The sequence below is a fragment of the Astatotilapia calliptera genome, chromosome 9, assembly GCF_964374335.1.
Source record: "Astatotilapia calliptera chromosome 9, fAstCal68.1, whole genome shotgun sequence".
Lineage (NCBI taxonomy): Eukaryota > Metazoa > Chordata > Actinopteri > Cichliformes > Cichlidae > Astatotilapia > Astatotilapia calliptera.
In genome coordinates this window covers 23,602,639-23,624,507 of record NC_137430.1, presented here as the reverse complement: position 1 = coordinate 23,624,507, position 21,869 = coordinate 23,602,639, and the positions used below count along the sequence as shown (strand labels likewise).

General features: G+C 40.9%; 1 protein-coding gene across 5 annotated transcripts in view; it reads left to right on the top strand.

The window, feature by feature from the left end:
- dnajc13 (dnaJ homolog subfamily C member 13) overlaps positions 1-21,869 on the top strand; it is a 31,678-nt gene that overhangs the window by 6,339 nt on the left and 3,470 nt on the right. For 2 of the 5 annotated variants that reach the window (XM_026179953.2, XM_026179955.2), the window contains exons 3-49: positions 4,451-4,526; positions 4,858-5,007; positions 5,410-5,451; positions 6,070-6,270; positions 6,385-6,591; positions 6,770-6,865; positions 7,050-7,141; positions 8,170-8,336; positions 9,036-9,115; positions 9,214-9,383; positions 9,481-9,513; positions 10,215-10,314; positions 10,715-10,822; positions 10,972-11,127; positions 11,250-11,306; positions 11,400-11,521; positions 11,704-11,779; positions 11,954-12,049; positions 12,144-12,284; positions 13,250-13,267; positions 14,201-14,283; positions 14,674-14,827; positions 15,042-15,145; positions 15,242-15,401; positions 15,483-15,545; positions 15,636-15,737; positions 16,494-16,598; positions 16,943-17,145; positions 17,269-17,353; positions 17,445-17,599; positions 17,717-17,762; positions 17,853-18,007; positions 18,133-18,334; positions 18,425-18,540; positions 18,714-18,792; positions 18,890-19,025; positions 19,156-19,340; positions 19,486-19,560; positions 19,668-19,787; positions 19,886-20,281; positions 20,387-20,500; positions 20,594-20,710; positions 20,805-20,982; positions 21,072-21,163; positions 21,244-21,343; positions 21,444-21,518; positions 21,633-21,745. In XM_026179953.2, coding sequence (XP_026035738.2) covers positions 4,451-4,526; positions 4,858-5,007; positions 5,410-5,451; positions 6,070-6,270; positions 6,385-6,591; positions 6,770-6,865; positions 7,050-7,141; positions 8,170-8,336; positions 9,036-9,115; positions 9,214-9,383; positions 9,481-9,513; positions 10,215-10,314; positions 10,715-10,822; positions 10,972-11,127; positions 11,250-11,306; positions 11,400-11,521; positions 11,704-11,779; positions 11,954-12,049; positions 12,144-12,284; positions 13,250-13,267; positions 14,201-14,283; positions 14,674-14,827; positions 15,042-15,145; positions 15,242-15,401; positions 15,483-15,545; positions 15,636-15,737; positions 16,494-16,598; positions 16,943-17,145; positions 17,269-17,353; positions 17,445-17,599; positions 17,717-17,762; positions 17,853-18,007; positions 18,133-18,334; positions 18,425-18,540; positions 18,714-18,792; positions 18,890-19,025; positions 19,156-19,340; positions 19,486-19,560; positions 19,668-19,787; positions 19,886-20,281; positions 20,387-20,500; positions 20,594-20,710; positions 20,805-20,982; positions 21,072-21,163; positions 21,244-21,343; positions 21,444-21,518; positions 21,633-21,745 — 5,701 coding nt within the window. The remainder of the gene's footprint in view (positions 1-4,450; positions 4,527-4,857; positions 5,008-5,409; positions 5,452-6,069; positions 6,271-6,384; positions 6,592-6,769; positions 6,866-7,049; positions 7,142-8,169; positions 8,337-9,035; positions 9,116-9,213; positions 9,384-9,480; positions 9,514-10,214; positions 10,315-10,714; positions 10,823-10,971; positions 11,128-11,249; positions 11,307-11,399; positions 11,522-11,703; positions 11,780-11,953; positions 12,050-12,143; positions 12,285-13,249; positions 13,268-14,200; positions 14,284-14,673; positions 14,828-15,041; positions 15,146-15,241; positions 15,402-15,482; positions 15,546-15,635; positions 15,738-16,493; positions 16,599-16,942; positions 17,146-17,268; positions 17,354-17,444; positions 17,600-17,716; positions 17,763-17,852; positions 18,008-18,132; positions 18,335-18,424; positions 18,541-18,713; positions 18,793-18,889; positions 19,026-19,155; positions 19,341-19,485; positions 19,561-19,667; positions 19,788-19,885; positions 20,282-20,386; positions 20,501-20,593; positions 20,711-20,804; positions 20,983-21,071; positions 21,164-21,243; positions 21,344-21,443; positions 21,519-21,632; positions 21,746-21,869) is intronic. The other 3 variants (XM_026179954.2, XM_080306573.1, XM_080306574.1) reach the window with 3 other exon arrangements.

Here is a 21,869-nt window from a genome sequence, read left to right as displayed (position 1 = left end):
TACTGTATCTGTCTTCCTCAACTTCCTCGACTTCCTCAAATGGAATACTTTGTATTCTGCCAGTGTAGACAGATGGAGGTTTTCCTCATAATAGCTCTAACAGTCCATATACGCAGGGCCGGTTGTTCAGAGTCTCTCCTTCCTCCATTTCAGTAAAAGTAACTGTTCAAGAGTTTCTCAAAGTTCAGTGTGAATGGCTCAGTTTCGCTTGTGATGGCAGAGCGATACAAACACACCAGCACACTAGCATAAATGTCGCTCATTACTTAAGGGATTCAACACAGTACTATAAATCAGGCATTCGCTTTCCAGTGTGGACACAGGGATTGGGCCAGAGACAATATTTGTGGTCTTTTCTGCAGGGATGGTGGTGGGAAAAATTTAAAAAAAAAGAAAAGGTTTTGTTTCTGTATTTTTGCCCGCTTCCTTTTTTTACACATTTCAGATTCAGTTTCAGATTTACTAACAGTGATGAAAATCTCGTAGACTTGAGTTCACTCACTGTTGCTGTAGAGTTTTCCACTGAAATATGCTTGTGAACATGATTTAGTCAAATCTTGTGACTAGTTTTAGAGAGTATTAGATTAAGATGTTTCCCTGACTTTTTACACAAATTGATTTTCTTTTATAGCTTGCTTTATATTTGCAAGTGTAGCACCTCTATTCAGTCTTTTGAAAAACTAGGCTCACCCTTACGGCTTCCACAGGAATTAAAATTTTAAATGTCATCCAGGAGCTGTGTGAGCACCGTTTTGACAGTGTTATCATTTTGGTGTGTGTTAATACAGTGCCACAATCTCTGTTTTTTGTTATTCAGTTTAAAGCAGTCATTTTCTTATTGCTAGTACAGCTATGCATCTTTTTCACCGTTAAAATTCTGTGTTTATACTTGGGGTCTTGTCATTGCCTCCCTTCATAGTATTATAGTTTTGGAGCGCACTCTATTCACTGCTTTCTGCATCTCTGTTATCCAGTGTTTATGTTGAGTCTTGTACGAAAGATTATTTTGTGTTGCCCTACTAACAACTCTTAAGCTCAGATGTCTTCGTGAGAAATGGAGCACGTTTTAAGGAGAGACGGTTGAGAAGTGTTCAGTCACATACGGTACAGGAAGTTGCCTAATGGGAAGATTATGAAACCTTAGTAATGGAGAGAGGAGAATGGTGATTATATCTGTGGTGTAAACTGTACCTGTTTTTGCTTCTATTACCATGATGGATGGCTAAACACATGATTGTTCCAGGTCTTGGCCAGTTGATTTTCATACCTTTGTATGAATGTAAATCTGAAATTCAACAGCATATGTTTAAAATGTTTTTAAAGGATTCTTGCAAAAGTGCTTTAAAGGTTGTTTAATATAATAGGAATAATCATTCTCATAATCTCTGCATAGTACTGCATAATAATCATTCTAATAATCTGCTCTCCTAAATTGATCTGAGTTGTGCTTCATCTTACATTGTGTATTCATTTCTTCCTGTTATTGTGTGCTTCATCCTGAAAGTCAGTTCTTGTTAAGTCTTTATTGTTTCATTTAAGATAATGGCATTGACGTTTACTTGGTTTACTATGCCGTTTCTCGTTTTAATGCTGCTGGCCTCTGTGAGCTACCAAACAAATTTCGTTGTATAACTACAATGACAATAAAGTTCTTTAAGTTTAAGTTTATTTATTAGCAGCTACATTCTACTATTCAACACAGGTTCAATTTAAAGACATGAATTAATTGTTAAATCAGAAAATTAGGCATAAATTTGGCTTTTTTTTTTTTTTCCTCCACGTGTATACCAGATAGAGAAGACTGGATATTGCCTTTGTACCAAGATTGTTTGTTTTTTTTTTGTTGTTTTTTTTTTAGTCTATCAGCCCACAGAGAATTAATAATTAACGAAGTTTGTGCTGACATCCAATTCAAGCCATTTGGCACCAAGGTCAAGACATGTAGAGAGCCAGAACCCTGAGATCAGGGCAGACTCATGGTTTTAGACTTCATTCCTTAAAATAACATAATGATGCAAAAGAGGCAGTGGTGTCAAGAGAGATGAAGCAATTTATATAGTTTTCTAAGGGTGAAGCTTCCCAAGAAGGACATGACATTGGTATATAAAGGAGAAGGGGTGGGACAGCCTGAGGGATGAGCCTGAGCCTAATGGCATTGCCTAAAGCAACTGCCTGTCAACTTGTGTTAGTCATTTCATTCATACAGAATTGCAAATGGATTATGTAAAAGTAACCACTAATATTAACTTCCTCTTACTCGGCTTTCTCATTGGACTAGCTCATGTTAACGGGACCTAATGAGGATGTACAAAAAGGAAAGGAACTAAGTCAGCATGTTCAGTCTGCACACTGTACTGTGTACTGTGCAAATATCTTGAGCTACCACTCTTGTCTTTACATTTTGGTTCAAAGAAACCAGACTTTTTGTAATTTTCCTGTAAAAATTTGATGAAACTGAAAAAAAATGAGCAAAGACCGTTGAGCCATTATATATTTAGTGAAGCCTAATCAAAGATGCAGAAATGCTCTCAGGTACCTGTCAAGAAGCCGTTTGTAAGGTACAAAAATGATGAGTAAAGGCTAATATATTCCAGATTACACAAGAGCTGGACTTAAAATCAGTGACAACAAATCTTGTGAAGTGATGAATACAAATTTGAAGTTTTTGACTCAAATCCTTGCATATATGTACATAGGAGGTCAGAGGAGCAGTAAGACAGTGAGTATGTGCAGCCATGGGTAAAACACAGTGTTTGGGAAATTATTAAACGCACAGGTATTCCTACTTTTGGGAAGAATGTCGTGGTTGCCGGACGCTCCAAGAACGTGGGCATGCCCATCGCCATGTTGCTGCACACAGACGGCCGTCACGAGAGGCCCGGAGGTGACGCTACAGTCACAATTTCTCACCGGTAAAACACAGTGATGAAAATGGAACAAGGGCAGCCAACATCCAAAGAAGAACTTTGAATGTCCTTCAAGAAACACAGAGAACTATTAAAAGAAAACTTGTTTAAGAGCGTTCAAGCTGGGTTGAAGAATCAAGGTGCTTGTTCCAAATATGGACTTTAAAGGTCATTAGAATTGTACAAACTCTGTTTTTTTTCTTCTTCTTATGTTGTGTATTTCCATGTATGTGTGCAGGTTTAAATTAGTCTCTTCACCCATTTCCTGTGTTAAAAGCAAAATATGCAGGAATAAGGGTAGCTCAAGACTTATGGAAAGCACATCGATACCAGGTACAATTTATATGTAAACACACTGTGTTTGCACTCTTTCTCTTAATAAACACAGCATAAATAACTTAATTTAAAAATGAAAATGTATGAATTGGGCAAAAACAGCTGAAAATGTTGCTGTTGCCAAAAAACTCCAACCAAGCACATATTGATCTGCCACATTTGACATGTGCACACTGTCAGCGTAACATACTAGAATACTGAGAAATCATAATTCAGCACTTCCTTCCTGTTATGTTAGAAAGCACCACTCATAACTTCTCTTGAATTTGTGTTTTCATCACTATTTAACAATGAGTCATCACAGAATTGCTGAGATACAAAAGGTTGTAACCTTTTGTTGTAATATGTCAGATAATATTCTTAGAACAAAAGCGATTTCGGAGGACGTGCGCTTAGACGTGACATGCCCTATATCGAGCCCAATCCCCGCATCACAGATTTAAAGAGATTTATCTGGATTTTCCCTTAAAATTTAAATGCATTCTGTGTATTGCCTATGCGCAAACCTGCCCTAAAATTCAATGAATAACCAAAATTTGCCTCACTGTTTTGTATGGAACCTTGATGACTCACACAGACAAAAATCAAAACCCACTGAAGGCAGTGTGTAAATGTTTGGAAACTACACATTGTTCACGTTCACTGTCGTATAGGGCCAGTGAAGCTAGATACTGTTAGGAGTTAAGGTTTTCCTGTGACTCACAAAACACCTGAAAACAATGTTATGACTATAACTTCCGTTCCCTGAAGGAGTGGAATGAAGTGCAACCCAAATGGTATGGGAAATCATGCTGCTGTATCCTGTATTCCTATTTGAGGAAAAGGGGAACTGACCTAACCAACCTGAATATGGTTGATGCCGTTAGGTAACCCAGTCTTTATAAAGTTACTTTGGTTGAGTCGTCATTGGCTTACAGAGGGCCAAAAATAGAGCTTTTCATTTCACATTATTCACATTATTTCACATTATTCTTACCCTCTCACATGTAACGGAGTGGGAATTTTAAGATAAGTTAATGTGGTTCTTTTCAAGGCTGTCAAGATTATCAGGATCTCGCATAATAATAAAAAACCACCACACTTTCGCCCTGTTCCCCACACTCTCAGCGAATATTATGTGACTGCCTGGGTTGGTGTAGGTGTTGCTTCGATGTGTGGTTGGTGATGGGTAGGCTATGTTTCTGACTCATTCCATCTCTGTGTTCCAGGTACAAGCGAGTCTTCTCAGTGGGGACACATGGCATTACCACTTACAACCCAACCACGCTAGAAGTAACAAATCAGGTCAGTATGAATGAGAACGCCTTCATGATGTATGAACCTCTTCTTCTACCTCCAGTGCCTCACAGATGCTTGTGGGATGTGCTGCTCTTGGCACTTTGTGGCCCACATTTTCTAAACGGTTTAGTATCACAGCTCTGAATATATTTTTCTGTGTTTATCGGTGCACAAAATTTGATCCTGCTGTACTGCTGCATCATTGCATCTTATAAGACATTTATCTTTATGCTTCTTGTACATTTGGAAGCACTTGGAAACTTTTTAAATGTTTGAACTGGTCTTTTGATGCTTTAACATGTGTTTAATCCTGTATTTTCACTGTCTATGTCTGTAGTGGACTTATGGAGACATCTGCGGTATTGGCCCGGTAGGAAAAGGTCAGGGCACAGAGTTCAGCCTCACATTCCGTAAAGGCAGCGGCAAGAAGTCGGAAACGCTCAAGTTTTCAACAGAGCACCGGACAGAGCTGCTCACAGAAGCGCTGGTGAGGATAAACACATGGCTAGTACTATAGTACCACCATTGACTGAATAGACTTTACATCCTGACTGAGGTGTTTTGATGTAGCCTATTGTAGCTGTAGTGTCTTAACAAGGTCACTTAATGTGCAATGCACTTTTTTTTTTTTAAAGAAATGCAACACTTGGAAGTCACAACGTTTGATGTGCTGTCAGTGTTGTGCAAAGATATGAATCATTGGAACTGTTGTTCTTGTAAAGAATTAAAGTCATTATGCTGAACTAAGCAGCAACAAGTATTTCCTATGGAAGGAGTTGTATTTTTCCATCGTTGATGTTGTGTTTTACAATTATTAGTCATTAATGATTCAACAGTTAGCTGTGTAAGGTTGCACACTGTTGACTTCCTTATTATTCTTTTTTCACAGCGATTCAGAACAGAGTTTTCTGAGGGGAAGATAACAGGAAGGGTAAGTATTTATTTTTGTGCTTAAAAAAAAAAAAGAGAATAAAGATCAAAATGAAAGTTTGAATATACATTTATATGTAAAGAAGTAGTGGGCCACCCACACGTCAAACCTACAGGAGCTTCTCAGCCACTGAAACACATGGCATGAAGCTCCTGGTGCACAATTTATGTGCTGATGTTAATGTCAGATGAGGTTTGGAACTCTGCAGTTTGCCAACAGAGCGTTGGCGACTTGCACACATCGTGTACCTCAGCACTCAGTGACCCTAATTTGTAACCTTGTGTGGTCTGCCACTTTGAGTTGTTGTGGTTCTTAAATGCCGCTAGTTTGCAATAATACCACTTACAGCTGATAATGAAATATCTAAGAAGGAAGAAATTTCACAAAATGACTTTGCAACGGTGGCATCCTGTAATTGTACCGTGTTCAAATTCAGTGAGCTCTTTGAAACAACCTATTGTTTCACAATTGTTTTATGCAGCAGTAGCAATGGGAATCAAAACACCCACAATTCAAAGATTAAGCGTTGTGGCCCAGGTTTGTCCATATAGCGTAGGTGTACCATTGCTGGGTCATTATATTCAATGTCTTACAACACATGTGCCACATTCTTGGCAGCGCTACAATTGCTACAAGCACCACTGGAGTGACACAAGGAAGCCTGTGAGTTTAGAGGTGACACCAGGCGGCATCGACCAGATCGACCCCCACACTAACCGAGTGGTGTGTTCCTATGATTACCGAAATGTAGAGGGCTTTGTCGAGGTCTCCGATTACCAGGGAGGATTTTGCATCCTTTACGGTGGCTTCAGCAGACTGGTATGTGTTCATAAAGTTTGTGTTTTTGTATATTAAGGAGCTTTTTAAAAATTCATTATTTCTTTAAAAACATATGAGCAAGTTTCTCTTCACCTTCCTTTTCCTTTCTTTCAGCATCTGTTTGCCTCAGAGCAACGAGATGAAATCATTCGCAGTGCCATAGAGCATGCCGGGAACTTTATTGGCATCACTCTTCGATTGAGGAAGGAGGCTCTAACTTTTGAGGGTTTCATGACAGACAGGTTGGGGAAATACAGCTCAGACGAGAGCATAACTTCCCTAGCAGAGTTTGTGGTGCAGAAGATCACCCCTCGACATCCGGTGAGAACGCTCTAGTTTATTTTGCTCTTCTCATTGTTGTAGGGTGGTGGTTGTGAACATTCTATCCAAAAATTGACTAGGTTTCTGATCTGATTATGTAGTGGATTATTTGAAAAATGTGCTGATTTTTTGAGAGTATCATTCATGTTAAGATGTTTGTGCTTTTTGTCTCTTCCAGGAACCCGTTAAGCGCATCCTGGCCCTGACAGAGACGTGTCTAGTGGAGAGAGACCCCGCTTCGTACAACATAGTCACCATCAAACCCTTTGGAGAGGTGAGCCTTAACAAAAAGTTGGAATAATTTTGGCACTAAAAGTCACTCACTCAAAAGCATATTGTGTGCAGCTGTAATGAGAGGTAAATGTTGTTATTTTTTTTGCTTCATTATATATTATTAGGCTAAACTATCCCCTCCCACTCTCTTTTGGGCATTCTCGCTCTGTCTCATCTCCCCTCAGATATTTGCTCTCATCTGTGATGTGGAAAATCCTCAGGTGTTTACTGTAGAATTTATCCGAGGTCAGATCAGGAAGTTCTCCTCCACAGAAAGGTACGTTCGACAGTGTTTTTTGTCACGCTAAATTTCAGTTAGAATTTTTTTCTCTTTAACCGTAATGGCACATCGATCAGGCATAACATTATGACCACTTACAGGTGAAGTGAAGAAGTGAATAACATTAATTATCTCTTAATCAAAGCACCTTCTAGTGCAGGGGTGGGCAATTCCAGGCCTCGAGGGCCGGTGTCCCTGCAGGTTTTAGATCTCACCCTGGGTCAACACACCTGAATCACATGGTTAGTTCGTTATCAGGCCTCTGGAGAACTGCAGGACTTGTTGAGGAGCTAATTTAGCCATTTAAATCAGCTGTGTTGGTCCAAGGACACATCTAAAACCTGCAGGGACACCGGCCCTCAAGGCCTGGAGTTGCCCACCCCTGTTCTAGTGTGTGGGATATATTAGGAAGCAAGTGAATGTTTTTCTTTTTCTTCAAAGCTGATGTGTTAGAAGCCAGAAAATTGGCAACACTAAGGATTTGTGAATTTGCCGAGGGCAACATTGTGATGGCTAGATGGCTGGGTCAGAGCATCTCCAAAACTGCAGCTCTTCTGGGGTCTTCCCCAGCAGTGAAGGTTGGCCGGTGTGGTCTGATCCAACAGATGACCTTCTGTAGCTCAAATTGTTCCGATAGAAAGGTGGCAGAATAGGAGGACAGCGAGGAGTTTGAGGTGTTGACTTGGCCTCCAAATTCCCCCGATCTCAGTCCAATCGCACATCTGTGGGATGTGCTGGACAAGCGAGTCCGATCCATGGAGGCTCCACCTTAAAGGATCTGTTGCTAATATATTAGTGCTAGATACCACAGCACACTTTCAGGGGTCTGATGGAGTCCATGCCTCGACATTTCAGGACTGTTTTGGCAGCAAAAGTTGGCCCAACACAATATTAAGCAGGTGGCCATGATGTTATGTGTGATCCGTGTTTTCTATCCGTGATCTCTAAGTTAATTTATTTTTCCGGTGCCACTCCCTCTGATCATTAGTGCATTTTGCTGAGTCTGTCTGTACGTGCGCTTGTAGGGACTCCCTGTTAGCCAGCTTACTTGATGGAGTCAGAGCATCAGGCAACAGAGATGTGTGTGTCAAGATGGCTCCCACCCAGCGAGGACAGAGATGGGGGCTACTGAGCATGCCTGTGGATGAAGAAGTGGAGAGTTTGCATCTCAGGTTCCTGGCAGCACCTCCCAGTGAGTCAGACCCCTTTGTCTCATAAAATCTGATACAAATTCATGGATCTTGTTTTTGATCTGCTCTACAGTCATATTTAAATGTTAATATTTTACACAGTAGTGTAAGTGGTGCTTCTTCGGTGGCACTGGTGATATTTTCCTCAACCTCTTTGATTTTTATGAAAAATGTAATTGACATTACATTTTTTCCCCTTAATGTTTTTTTTCACTAATTCCTTGTCTCACTAATTTTAACAGAATTATTATACATGACGTTAAAAACCGGCACCACGCGGTGTCTTAAGTACAGCCACACAGACCTTTAAAACGTTCCCTGACCAAACTGCTTATCACATGCCCCTCCCGTCCCCCACGCCTTTCCAAAATGAGATATTTGGTTTTGCGTGTGTCACACATTATCTCTAACTTGAACCTGCATCCCTGTATTCACACTGGCGTCCCACTGTGATTGAGTCCGTTTTATTTCTTTGGTTTTTCTGATCACTGTTATTTGTACAACCGAGGATGACACTGTTAACATCTCCATGGAGCGATTGTGAGAAAAAGTGTTCTGGTTACTCTTGTTTTCACCCGCCTCTCTATGATCGCCAGCCTTCCAGCGTTGCTGCTGAGATAGACAGACACACTTTTGTTTGGTCAGACAGCACATCCTATTAATTTCTTTAACATTGCTTCCTCCCTTTTCCCTTTGCTTAGATGGAAATTTTGCAGATGCAGTATTCAGATTCAATGCCAACATATCCTACAGTGGAGTGCTGCATGCAGTAACCCAAGATGTGAGTGGATTTATTTTCTGTATGATTAATCTCTATGCATTTGCCTAAACAGGAGTCACAGTAATTTCTTTGTATGTCTCCTTTTTCATTCTCTCCAGGGTCTTTTCTCTGAGAACAAAGAGAAGCTCATCAACAATGCCATCCTGGCTCTTTTAAGCCAGGATACAGAGCTGCCGGCTCTTAATACTGAACTGGAAAGTCATTTTCAGGCCATACGACGCTTGGTGGCATCTAAGGCTGGCTTTCAAGCTTTCACCCAGCTGCCAAAGTAAGATTGTCCACATATGTACTTTTGCCCATTTCCTTTTACTTGCTGAAAGTATACATTTGAGCTGCTGGTAACAGGCATGCTCTGTCATTCCAAGGTCTGGTCAAGGGTCTGGACACACAGATGCAACGTAAATATGAATCCATACATCTCAGTCTGCCCTTTCTCTGTATTTCATATCCTTCTTGATCTTTTTCCACAGTCTGTCCTAGCTGTCTATCAGCCTTCTTCTTTTATCTTTGTTCTGCTTTCATCTCAGGCTGTACGATGAGCACTTCTAAAGGGAGGTTGTGTTGCTTCACTTTGTTCGGTCGAGCTGTCTGCCTCGATTTGTCTTGACCTTCCACCATCCCCATGTCCTCCTCTCATTTTTGCGCCTTCATCTCTCTCCCTTTATCGGCTTCGGTCATTCTGATCTTTACATTTCTGTATTGCCAGGAGCCTTGCAGTCTTCCGGGGTCACTGAGATGTATGAGAGGAACTGTATTTACTGTTTATTCCTTGTTCCCTGTGAAGCAAATGAGCCAGAATTGGTTATCCTGAGAGATTCATTGCTAGCGTAGCTTGGTGTTTCCCTGCCAGATTCACAATACACACACTGTGCTAAATAAACAATAAACTCTTTCCTGAAAGATGGCTGAAAAGCACGAGAAACAACAAGCCACCTCTGAAGCAATGAATTCTTTGTGTATCCAACCCCAGACCTGTTTTTATAATGTATGTTAAAAAAAAAAAAAAAAACACAAAAATAATACTGTTTCTGTTCCTGTTAACTTTACGTTGAATGTTTAGTTGTGTTTTTAAATCTGCTAATTTGTCTGTGTGTTTTAGGTTCAGGGAAAAGTTGGGAGTAAAGACGGTAAAAGCTTTAAAAAGGAACAACAATGGCGTGACACATGCTGCTATAGACATGCTCTGTGCTCTTATGTGTGTAAGTCACCTAAGTATGGAGATGTCAAACATATTTAAACCCATGGTAAAAAGAAAGCACTCGTCTTTCAAGTCTAAGGACAAGGTTTTGGACAAGTCCAGACCTTAGCGTGATTGAAATGTTGCTGCAGGCCTTTAAGAGAGCTGTGCATACACAAATGCCCGTAAAGCTCATTGAATTGAAACAATGCTATAAAGAAGAGTGAGCAAATATTCCTCCACAACATTTAAATAATTTAAAATTTTGTAAAGACCAGATGATTTTTTTCCCCCCCACTGTGTCCTGTTACATAAAAAAATTAGAGTTGATAGAGGGTGCACTTTCTTTTTGCTATGACTGTACAGGGACATGGAGTTTGCAGTTTGACTGAGATTTTTTTTTCTTTGATCTTTTTCTCCAGCCGATGCATGATGATTATGACCTGAGGCAGGAGCAGCTGAACAAGGCCTCGCTGCTATCCTCCAAGAAGTTCCTTGAAAACCTTCTTGAAAAATTCATTACTAATGTGGTACATGTCTTTTTATTGTCAGCAAGCTGTTTTTCTCTCTTTTCTGAAGCTCAGGCATACAAGGACATTCATAACTTTTTTGTATTTAAAAAATCACATCATATATACTATGTTTCTAATGTTATTTCTCTTTTTCTCATATTTTCCAGGACCATGGAACAGGAGCTTTGGTCATCAGCTCTTTGTTGGACTTTTTAACCTTTGCACTCTGCGCCCCCTACAGTGAAACCACTGAGGGGCAGCAGTTTGACATGCTGCTTGAGATGGTCGCCTCTAATGGGCGAACACTTTTCAAGCTATTCCAGGTGGGTAACTTGACAAGCAAGAAACTAAATGGAGAGGAAAGTAAATTAGGAATACTGTCAACAATTAGTCTGATTAAGACAAAAATGTAAAATATATTGAATGGTGATGTTCGTTTCTTTAGCATCCTTCTATGGCTATAGTGAAGGGAGCAGGTCTGGTGATGAAAGCTATTATTGAGGTAAGTCTTTTTGTAGGTGCTATACAGTGACGTCTGGATGTGTTGCGCCTCAGGATTTATGATAATAACCAACTAAGCTTTATTTACATTCAGGAGGGAGACAAGGAAATAGCCACCAAGATGCAGGAGCTGGCCTTGAGTGAAGGGGCGCTGCCGAGACATCTGCACACATCTCTGTTCACCATTAGTGCAGACCAGCGGATGCTTACCAACAGGTCTGATCTCAGTAAACATGAACACTGACACATAGTAATGTCGTTTTTTTCTTATCTTTTTGCTGCTGCAGGTTTTTCCTCTACTGTATTTGTATTTCAGTAAAAATCTATGCAGATAAGCATCATAGGACAGAATTTTACTTGTTACTGGTGATAAATATCTGCCAATAAATGTTTCTCAGGCAACTCAGTCGTCACTTGGTGGGACTGTGGACAGCAGAGAACCCTGTAGCAATAAACCTTCTCAAGAGGATACTGGTAAGCCGATTTCAGACTCTTAGAAGAAAAAAAAAATTGATGCCGTTCCAATACTCATGCCAGAAGCTTTTAGTGTGATGATGGTAATAGCCTGTACTTTTTGCTGGCAGCTGAGGTAGCTTGTTTAAAGTCTTCATTTATTTCATTTCGGCTTGTTCATCTCTATGCTTGTAGCCAACAGGCCTGTTGGCATACCTGGACAGTCCTGACCCTGTCCCAGAGAAAGATGTGGACAGAATGCACGTCCGTGACAACTTGAAAATCGCTACGGTATGTGGACAGACATGCACCTTAATGTAATGGAGTCAGTAAAAAATAAAATGTTTGCCATCTGTAATTGTTTTTATATCTTTGTTTCCCACAGGACCAGCTGAATCGAAACAAGGTGCCTGAATGGCAGCGGATAGCAGGAAAAGCAGCCAAAGAAGTGGAGAAGTTTGCCAAGGAGAAAGCTGATCTCGTGCTGATGCACTGGAGAGATAAAATGGGCATAGCCCAGAAGGAGGTGAGAATGATATCTTTTAATTTGTAAAAAGACTTCATGGCTGTTTAACCTCTGAGCTATCAAAAGAGCTGCTGCTGCAAGTGTGTTCTGCTCAGGTTGCTTTAACTTTCATCTTTTTCTATTCTCGTGCTGATGCTGAATAGTGCTGCAGAATCCAAAGACAAACTCAATGGCAGACTTTCCACTTGCTGCTGGTATTTTGCATGTATGGCAGTTAGAGCTTTGCTGCAATCACATTTGACCTTTCTTTGAAAAATATGTGCCTCAGTTATATGCTCTATACACTGCTTGTGCTCCTTTCATATGTGTTTGCCATAAATCTTTTATTTAGGTATGGAGAAAATTTTGCTTAACTCTTTGTATGGCGAGGTGCAGAATGCGAAGGGTTACCGCTTACTCTTAAGGAAAACCTCTGTTTGGATGCGTGGTGTTTCAGTCTGAACACAAATAGGTGTTTTGTTTTGTTTTTGTACACCCAAAAAATATTTGGGTGGGTCAAGATTGGCGGTGACAGCCACCAAGCTATATCAGGTATTGCCTGCTCCTTGTGCACCCTAAATCAAGACTCCCTTAAAAATAAAATGAAGTTACGTTTCTTCTCTTTCTGTTTCTCTGGCTGCATGATAATCACCCCAGATTTACTGAACAGAGAAGTACAATGATTGGTTTGCTTTCTCTGTGAATCACGGCCACCTTTTTATTTTTGGATTTGTTACTGTTTTTCAAATGAGTATAATTACAAAATTAGTCATGCAGTACTACAGAAATCTTGTGTAAAGTCATCTATTAAATCACAGATTTAGTTGTAAATTTTATGACTCTCACTTTGTATATTAGTAGCATCGTGATCTGTGACCCTTTAGCTGCAATTCATCTGTTTGATCTGAGGAACAATAATCTCTCTGTGTGTCTCCACTCCTCCCTCCCCTTGTCTTGTGTGGTTTCTCTGCTGTCAAAATTTGCAGCAGGACAGAAATAACCTGGTAAGTAGGACTGACCAATGGGATCCTTTTTCCATTCTCTCCATGTTCTTTCTCTCGATTAAACCATTTTTCATCTTCACGAGACCCATCAGGCGTGTTTTTGTTTGGTTTCGTGTTATTTAGTCGGGCAGTCGCATCTTGACATCCAAAAGGGATTTCCAGGAGTCTTAAAATAGAACCCAGGAAAAAAGTGTGATGAAAGAGCACGTCATGTCTTTTCTTCTCCTTTTGACAACAGAGGGCATGTTCAGGGTGGAGCACAGGCTGAACTGAATCTTTGCAGCTATAAGTATGCTTGTAGCTATATATATGCTTACCTGCATATTTAGTTATCAATAAATAATGACCACACACAGCCTTAAACAATAAGACCTTTACAAATATCCCATGCAGCAGTGTTTTTTAATATCCTTGATGAAATTTCAGAAAAATTGTTGTTATCCTTTCTAGCACCTAAACTACAATGTTTTGCATTCTGAAACTCGGAGTTGGCGGTAGTGCTGTGAAAAGGCACTCATCAAATGCATGAGAACTGTGTTCATAATTTTGAAACCATAAATTAGCTTCACATAGGTATGTAGAGCGTAAACATGCCACAGACCTGGTTCTCCTGAACACACCCAACTTTGGGATCCCACCTTGGTTTTTTGTGTTTGTTTTATTCTGTGTTTGTACGGTTCATTGTTTTGTTTTGTTTTTAATATTTGTGTTTACTTTTTCTGATATCTGACTTCCTCCATTCTAAAAAAACCACCCCAACATGTTATTATCCATTCATTGAATTTCACTTTATTATTCTTTTCTGTCTAAAATGTTGCTCATGTTGTCGCTGTCTTTACCACTCTGTGTGCCGTGATGTGACAGAGCAAACACTGAAGTCTGTGAATAATGTGGAATACCTTACAAAGATGTCCCTTTGTGATTTAATTTCAGAATCCAAACCAAAAACCTGTCATCCTGAGAAAGAGGAGGCAGAGGATAAAGATTGAAGCAAACTGGGAGCTCTTCTACTACAGGTAGAAATTTCTAACTATGGTAACCCAAAATTGCAATCAGATGTGAGTATGGGACCTTCTTTTGCTGTACTTTATTGTACCAATACTGCACAATAAAGGGGCACCCACTCAGGAAGTAACAAGCAGTAATGTGGAGAAATAACCACTAACCATGTGAAGTGGGCAGAATTTTCACTGTTGAGTGAAATATCGGTTACACAACCAGAGCTTAGAATGCTTATTAGTGGCCAGCTGTCATCTTTGAAGTGATGAGCAAGTAAGTTTATATATGGAAACGTTAAAACGTTGTTAGGATGTATGTAGGCATCATAAAGCTTGGCTTGTTGGTATGATCCACTTACATTTTTAAAAGGACATGATCAAGCGTCTCGGTCCTGTTTTTTCATTAAGATTCCAGCTTGACCATGCGCGATCCAACCTCATCTGGAACTTTAAAACAAGGGAGGAACTTCGCGATGCCCTGGAGGGGGAGATGCGTTCCTTTGGCGTGGACCGCGAGCTGGGCAGTGCCACAGTTATCTCCTGGAACCATCAGGAGTTTGAGGTTTGTGCTCAATTACTAGTACGGTTCAGTCTCTGGGCTGTCATTTACTTTAGAAAATCATTTTATAGTAAACTTGTATAATATTTAAATCAAAAGAAAACTATAGATTGTAAGGTAAAACCAGAAAATTGTAATCCAGTCTTATTCCAGTGGTATGCAGATAAACATGTCATTATTCAAATCCGTGCTCCTATGTGTCATCTTTTTGTTACAGGTGAAATATGAGTGCCTTTCAGATGAGATAAAAATTGGGGATTATTACTTGCGACTGCTGCTTGAGGAGGACGAAAACGAAGAATCGAGTGCTATCAAGAGATCGTAAGATTTTTAACCTCCAAGCGAGCTACGCCCATGTCATTATTCCCTCCCAAATCTATAAAGAGGAGTCATGCTTCCCCTTCGTTGTGTTTTCAGATACGAGTTCTTCAACGAACTCTACCACCGCTTTTTGCTTACACCCAAAGTTACAATGAAGTGCCTGTGCCTGCAGGCACTCGCAATAGTCTACGGCAAGTGCTATGAAGAGATTGGCCCCTTCACTGACACAAAATACATCGTGGGGATGCTGGACCGGGTAAATGCTGGCAAACTCATTTCACTCTGCTTTTGTGTTGTTTAATTACTCCTGAAATCTAACACACGTTTGTCATTAAAGTGTACAGACAGACTGGAAAGAGACAGACTCATACTCTTCCTCTACAAGCTCATTCTCCACAAGGTAAGCTATACAATTAGTCTCTTTGCGTTGCATGCTAATTTAACCCATCGTTTTGTTTTTTCTGTGCATTAATTCCCCTTTCTTCTATAGAAAAACGTGAAGGATGTCATGGACTCAAATGGAGTTCGTATTTTGGTGGACCTGCTCACTTTGGCACATCTGCACACCAGCAGAGCTACCGTGCCGCTACAGGTAAAAAGAAAAAAGAAAGAGGCTAATTGGTTTCTGTTTGTACTTCGTTTTGTTTTTAGATTCTGACTTTAGATGCGACAGTAGTCTTTTTTTGTGCCAGAAATAACCATATTTAAAAAAGAAGTTGGACGAGTTACCACTGTCGAGCATGATTATCAAGCTGCTTGTCTAAATGTATGGGTGTGATGCGCTCATGCACATACATGATTATACGTGCTCAGTAACAGACTGGCTGTGCCACATAAGAAGCTACCTTATTTCTTATAGTTTCAATGAAATGGTCAAAAAAGCAAGTGCACAGGGTCGAGGTTTAGTTCACAGACTTGAGTTAGCAGAAGTTAAGCCTAGCACAGAGGGATTGTCTCCAGAAGGCTTTGTGACACCAGTCAATGAAAGCAGTAGTGCCCCTAACTCCATTATTCCCTTAGAGTTGTTATGAAGGAGGAGAGTATCCATAGAGGACAAATATTTTTGTAGCAGGCTGTGAAAAGGCTTTGTAAAAACGACAATTGGGATTGACTCCATTTTTGAACCATCTACAAGTCGCCTACAGAGAGAATGGCATTTTAGCACTTTAACGTCAGCTTCTTCGGCCCCAGAGGTCAACACTTGTTTAAAAAAAGGGCTGTAGCATTTTTCTAATTTGTTTGATGAGCTCAACTGCACAGCCAGATGTTTTCAGATGAATTAAAATGGCATTGACTCTTGCGTAACTAATGTTTGCGCAGTTTCAAAGGATGTCTTCAATTTCCACAGAGCAACGTGTTGGAGGCAGCACCAGATATGAAGAGGGAAAGCGAGAAGGAGTGGTACTTTGGTAATGCAGACAAGGAGAGAAGAGGACCTTTCAGCTTTGAGGAGGTTTGTAATTAAAAAATATAACATTAGAATTTTACTTCAATTTTATTTGTAAAGTCATTTTATACAGAGAAGAAAATGCCACAGTACTCAGTGAACTGAAAAACATCCCATCAGTTTTTATCATTTGTGTTAAATTAATAAAACAAAGTACAATTATTAAATAAATTTAATTGAATATAACATTAGTGCATTACCTCAGTTACTGCAGTGCAACATTTTGTTCATTTTTGTTGATCTCATGCAGTTGTCTACATTTATTTCTGTGTGGTTTTGTCTTTGTTTTGAGTTGCTTAGTTTTCAGCTTCTATTTCTGCTCACCATTGTGTTTTATTTATCTTTTTCAGATGCAGGAGTTTTGGAGTACAGGTGTGCTGACAGCAAAGACACGCTGCTGGGCTCAGGGGATGGACGGATGGCGCCCCCTGCAGGCCATTCCTCAATTGAAGTGGTGCCTCCTGGCTACAGGGCAGGCAGTGATGAATGAGTCTGACCTGGCAACCCTCATCCTTAACATGCTCATCACGATGTGCTCGTACTATCCCAGCAGGTGGGACCCATTGAAATTGTCTCTATGGTTGTGTGAGCGCCAAATAAACCACCTGTCCTCTTTTACAACTTTATTTTATGTATTATATACAGTAGGATTTATTAATTGTTTTTCTTTACTCAGGGACCAAGACAATGCCATTATCCGTCCTTTACCTAAGATCAAAAGGATGATTGCTGACAATGCCTGTCTCCCACACATTGTCCAGGTAGTTGCACAATTCGTCTTGAAGTTGTGTCACATGACCAGATGATACTCATCACTGAACTGAATAAAATGCTTGTCTTTGTCCTCTGCAGCTGCTCCTAACCTTTGACCCCATTCTGGTGGAAAAGGTGGCCAATGTTCTGTACCTGGTGATGCAGGACAACCCCAACCTGCAGCGTCTCTATTTGACTGGTGTCTTCTTCTTCATCATGATGTACACAGGCTCCAACGTGCTTCCTGTGGCAAGGTGAAAGCACGGCACAGTCAGCTGGCAAAATCTTTTCTAGAAAGGAGTTTTATAACAGTTTTGTGTATGTATGTAGTGTTGATACTGATGTCTGTGATTTTTGTCTGATGTCTTCAGATTCCTGAAGTACACTCATCTGAAACAAGCATTCAAATCAGAGGAGGTGAAGTTCCTTATATTTTACAATAGATGATATCCTTTGAATCTTAGATCCTTTTGAAAATGGCATTGACCTGTTGCGCTGTCTTTACAGTCTAAGGGTCAGGACATTGTGCAGCGTAGTGTTCTGGGACCTGTGTTGCCTGAAGCCATGGTGTGTTATCTGGAGAACTACGAGGCCGAGCGATTCTCTGAGATTTTTCTGGGAGAATTTGACACGCCTGAGGCAATTTGGAGCAGCGAGATGAGGTCAGAAGTAGTCTCTGTCTTGCGTAACTAGCTTACTTAAAGATCATGTACAGATAACTGCAGCAACAATAGACATTGTCTAATTTCTGAGAGTTTTAAAAGTTTCTTTTTGAATTCTGTTTCAGGCGGATGATGATAGAGAAGATAGCGGCCCATGTTGCTGACTTTAGCCCCAGGCTGCAGAGCAACACGCGGGCCCTTTACCAGTACTGTCCCATCCCAGTCATTAGCTTCCCTCAGCTGGACAATGAGCTCTTCTGCAACATCTACTACCTCAGACATTTGTGTGACAGCACCCGCTTCCCTGACTGGCCTATCCGAGATGCCGTACGTCAATATTGAAAATTTTCTACTTTTTCTTTTTTGTGTTTAAAATGTTTGGTTTTTAAAAGTATCATGATTTGATTGTCCCTTCAGGTGAAGCTGCTTAAAGACACTCTTGAAGCCTGGAAGAGGGAAGTGGAGAAGAAACCTCCTTCAATGTCTGTGGACGATGCCTTTGAAGTCCTCAACCTCCCCAAAGGACAGGGGCAGTGAGTGTTGTTGTTTTCAAAGTAGCAGGCAACATGCATTACATTTTTTACTATAATCATAGATGTCTATATATAGATAGATACAGGTATATAGAGAGATGTATAGATATATAGAGAATGCTTTGAGTTGCTGTCATTAAATGCACCCTCTTTTTTTGGCTTTTTGTCTTTAGGCACGAAGAGAGTAAAATCAGGAAAGCCTACTTCAGGCTGGCACAGAAGTACCATCCTGACAAAAACCCAGAGGGCAGAGTGCGTACAGTCATCACCAGCTCTACAAAAATGACTTTGCTTAGGTTAAAAGTAATTATGAATTTGATTTCAGCAACTTTTTTTTAATGTGTTTTAGGATATGTTTGAAAAAGTTAACAAAGCCTATGAGTTCCTCTGCACAAAGACTGCGCGAATCGTGGATGGCCCCGACCCAGAAAACATCATTCTCATCCTCAAAGCCCAGAGCATCCTGTTCAACCGGCATAAACAAGGTTTGTTTTTATTGCTGTTTATTCGATCTCCTGTAAAACATAGCCTCGCAGTATGCAAGAAGAGAGAGTGAGAGTTCCTTCAGCTGCAGTCTTTCAGCTAATGCTGCTGATTCTTTCACTACTTCCTCAGAACTGGAGCCTTACAAATATGCTGGTTATCCCATGCTCATCAAAACAATCACAATGGAGACGGAAGATAATCAGCTTTTCTCAAAAACGTCCCCTCTTCTCCCGGCTGCTGCTGAACTCGCCTTCCACACTGTAAACTGCTCGGCTCTTAATGCAGAGGAACTGCGACGGGACAACGGCATTGAGGTATTAAACGTCTTAAAAAGCTGTGAAATATCAGGCAGTTTAAGGGAAATAAAAAATGTACTTCATGTGGTTATGTGTAAGTATGCTGGGGCATGTGGAGAAGCTGTGGTATGTGAATAATGAAATTGTGCTTGTTTTTATTCAGATATTGTTGGAGGCTCTGTCTCGGTGTGTCGCTGTATTAACTGCGTCCAGCAAGCCTGATGACATGGCTGTACAGGTGATGACAAAACACATGATTTCCCTTTCCTTGCAGTCACATTTCTGTATGTGCACATTTTGATCTTGTCATTTTATCACGCTTTCTAAATGCCAATCGTACCACAGGTGTGTGGGCACATCTGTAAGTGCTACAGTGTAGCAGCTCAGTTTGAGGAATGCAGGGAAAAAATCATCGAAATGCCCAATATCATCCGAGACCTCTGTCACATCTTGTACTATGGAAAGGTCAGTCTTGCATCTTCTGTGTGTGCTTTATTCTTCTTTTTCTTTTCAGCAGTTTGAACTAAAAATAGCAATTTCCAATTTTCCTCGCTTCCTCTCAGGGTCTCTCAAAGACTGCAGCCCTGGCGGTTCAGTGCGTCAGCTCCTTTGCGGTGGATTTCTTCCTACAGACCCATCTGTACCACGCTGGTGTGCTTTGGCACCTGCTGGTCTATCTGTTCAACTACGACTACACTCTAGAGGAGAGTGGCGTGCAGGCTAGTCAGGACACAAACCAGCAGGAGGTCGCTAACAACTTGGCCAAACTCAGCCTCATAGCCCTGAGCCGTCTGGCAGGCTACACACCAACGCCACAAAGCCCTGATGGAAACAACCCTGTTTCAGAGACCAATGGCATAGAGGGTACGCCTCCAGAGAACCCCACTATCCGAAAGAGCTTAGCAGCCATGCTGACTCCATACATCTCAAGGAAGCTGGGCACGACATCTCCCGCTGAGGTCAGTTGAATATGTTGCTAAGTAGACATTAATGGACGTTGCTAAGCATCAGTGAGCAGAGGCCAAATGCTGTGCTCAAAGCAAACTTCTCTTTTTTGCGTTCAGGTCTTGAAGTTGCTGAACAGTAACTCGGAGAATCCCTACTTGATCTGGAACAATGGGACACGAGCCGAGCTGCTGGAGTTCCTAGAGATTCAGCAGGAGGGAAACATCAAAAGAGTAGGAATGACTTACAAGTGCTTTCAGACTGCCTTTCACGATAAATGATCCAAAACTGGAGTGAATCACGCAACTTCTCTGGTTTCTTGGCAGGGAGAAAATGATAAAAGCTTTGGTGCTGAGTTTGTGTTCAGTGATCACAGCAAGGAGCTCATAGTGGGTGAGATTTTTGTCCGAGTCTACAATGAACAGCCATCTTTTCCACTGGAGGTGAGGAGAAGAAAGTATTAGACAATTAGGACCAAATTCAGGTTTGGACTTTTAGTAATCCATAAGTAACTTGTTTTACAATCTCTGTCTTCAGTACCCAAAAGCATTTGCAGCCAGTCTGCTGGACTATGTTGGCTCCCAGGCTCAGTACCTCAACACTCTGCTGGCCATGAGTCAGAGTAACAAGGTAGAGTCCCAGCAGCACGCTGAAAGGCTTCGCTTTGCTGAAATGGCTTTAGAGGCCCTCCGTAATGTCATCAAGAACAACCCTGGTGAGCTTCCAGACTGACTGACGTTATGTTTATTTAAGTGCTGTGAGTTTGGAGCTTCTTTCTAAGTATTTCTCTTGGTGTAATTACAGGATCAGAGTCGGAGTGCATCGGTCACTTCAAGCTGCTCTTCTCCTTGTTGCGGGTTCATGGAGCTGGTAGAGTGCAACAGCTGGTTTTGGAGGTAGAGATCAACAGGTCTTGGGTCCTTACATGTACTTACTGTGAATCCCTGGATTGTTATCATATTGGTGTCTTCTGCAGGTTGTGAATACAGTGACATCAAATCAAGAGTGTGTGAGCAACATCGCTGAATCTCTAGTGTTGTCCAACCTTCTGGTGCTGCTGCACTCACTTCCTTCCAGTGAGAAAACACAACTGACTGTCATACTCTTTGTCTTTCCTCTTCTCCCTATCCCTGTAATGCATCTTCACACACTGAAATACTCCTTTGTGTCCTTCAGGCAGGCAAATGGTGCTGGAAACCCTCTATGCACTCACGTCTAACACGAAGATCGTCAAAGAGGCAATGGCCAAAGGTCAGTGTTCTACTGTTTGTTTGTTTTTGTTGTTGTTTGTTTTTTAGTGATTGCTGGCTACATTTATCTGAATTTTGAATCACAGATGTTTCTGTTAATCTTTATGTCCTGCAGGTGCTCTGATCTATTTGCTGGACCTCTTCTGTAATTGCACACACCCCCAGGTTCGCACACAGACTGCAGAGCTCTTCTCAAAGATGACTTCAGACAAGCTGGTTGGGCCAAAGGTCAGATTGGAGTTAAAAAAATAAATAAAAGACTTAATCACTCTCCTCTCCCTTTTACCTTATGATGTGTCGCAACATATCTTCAACTCACTTTTGCTGTTTCATATTCTGCTTTCTCTTTTAG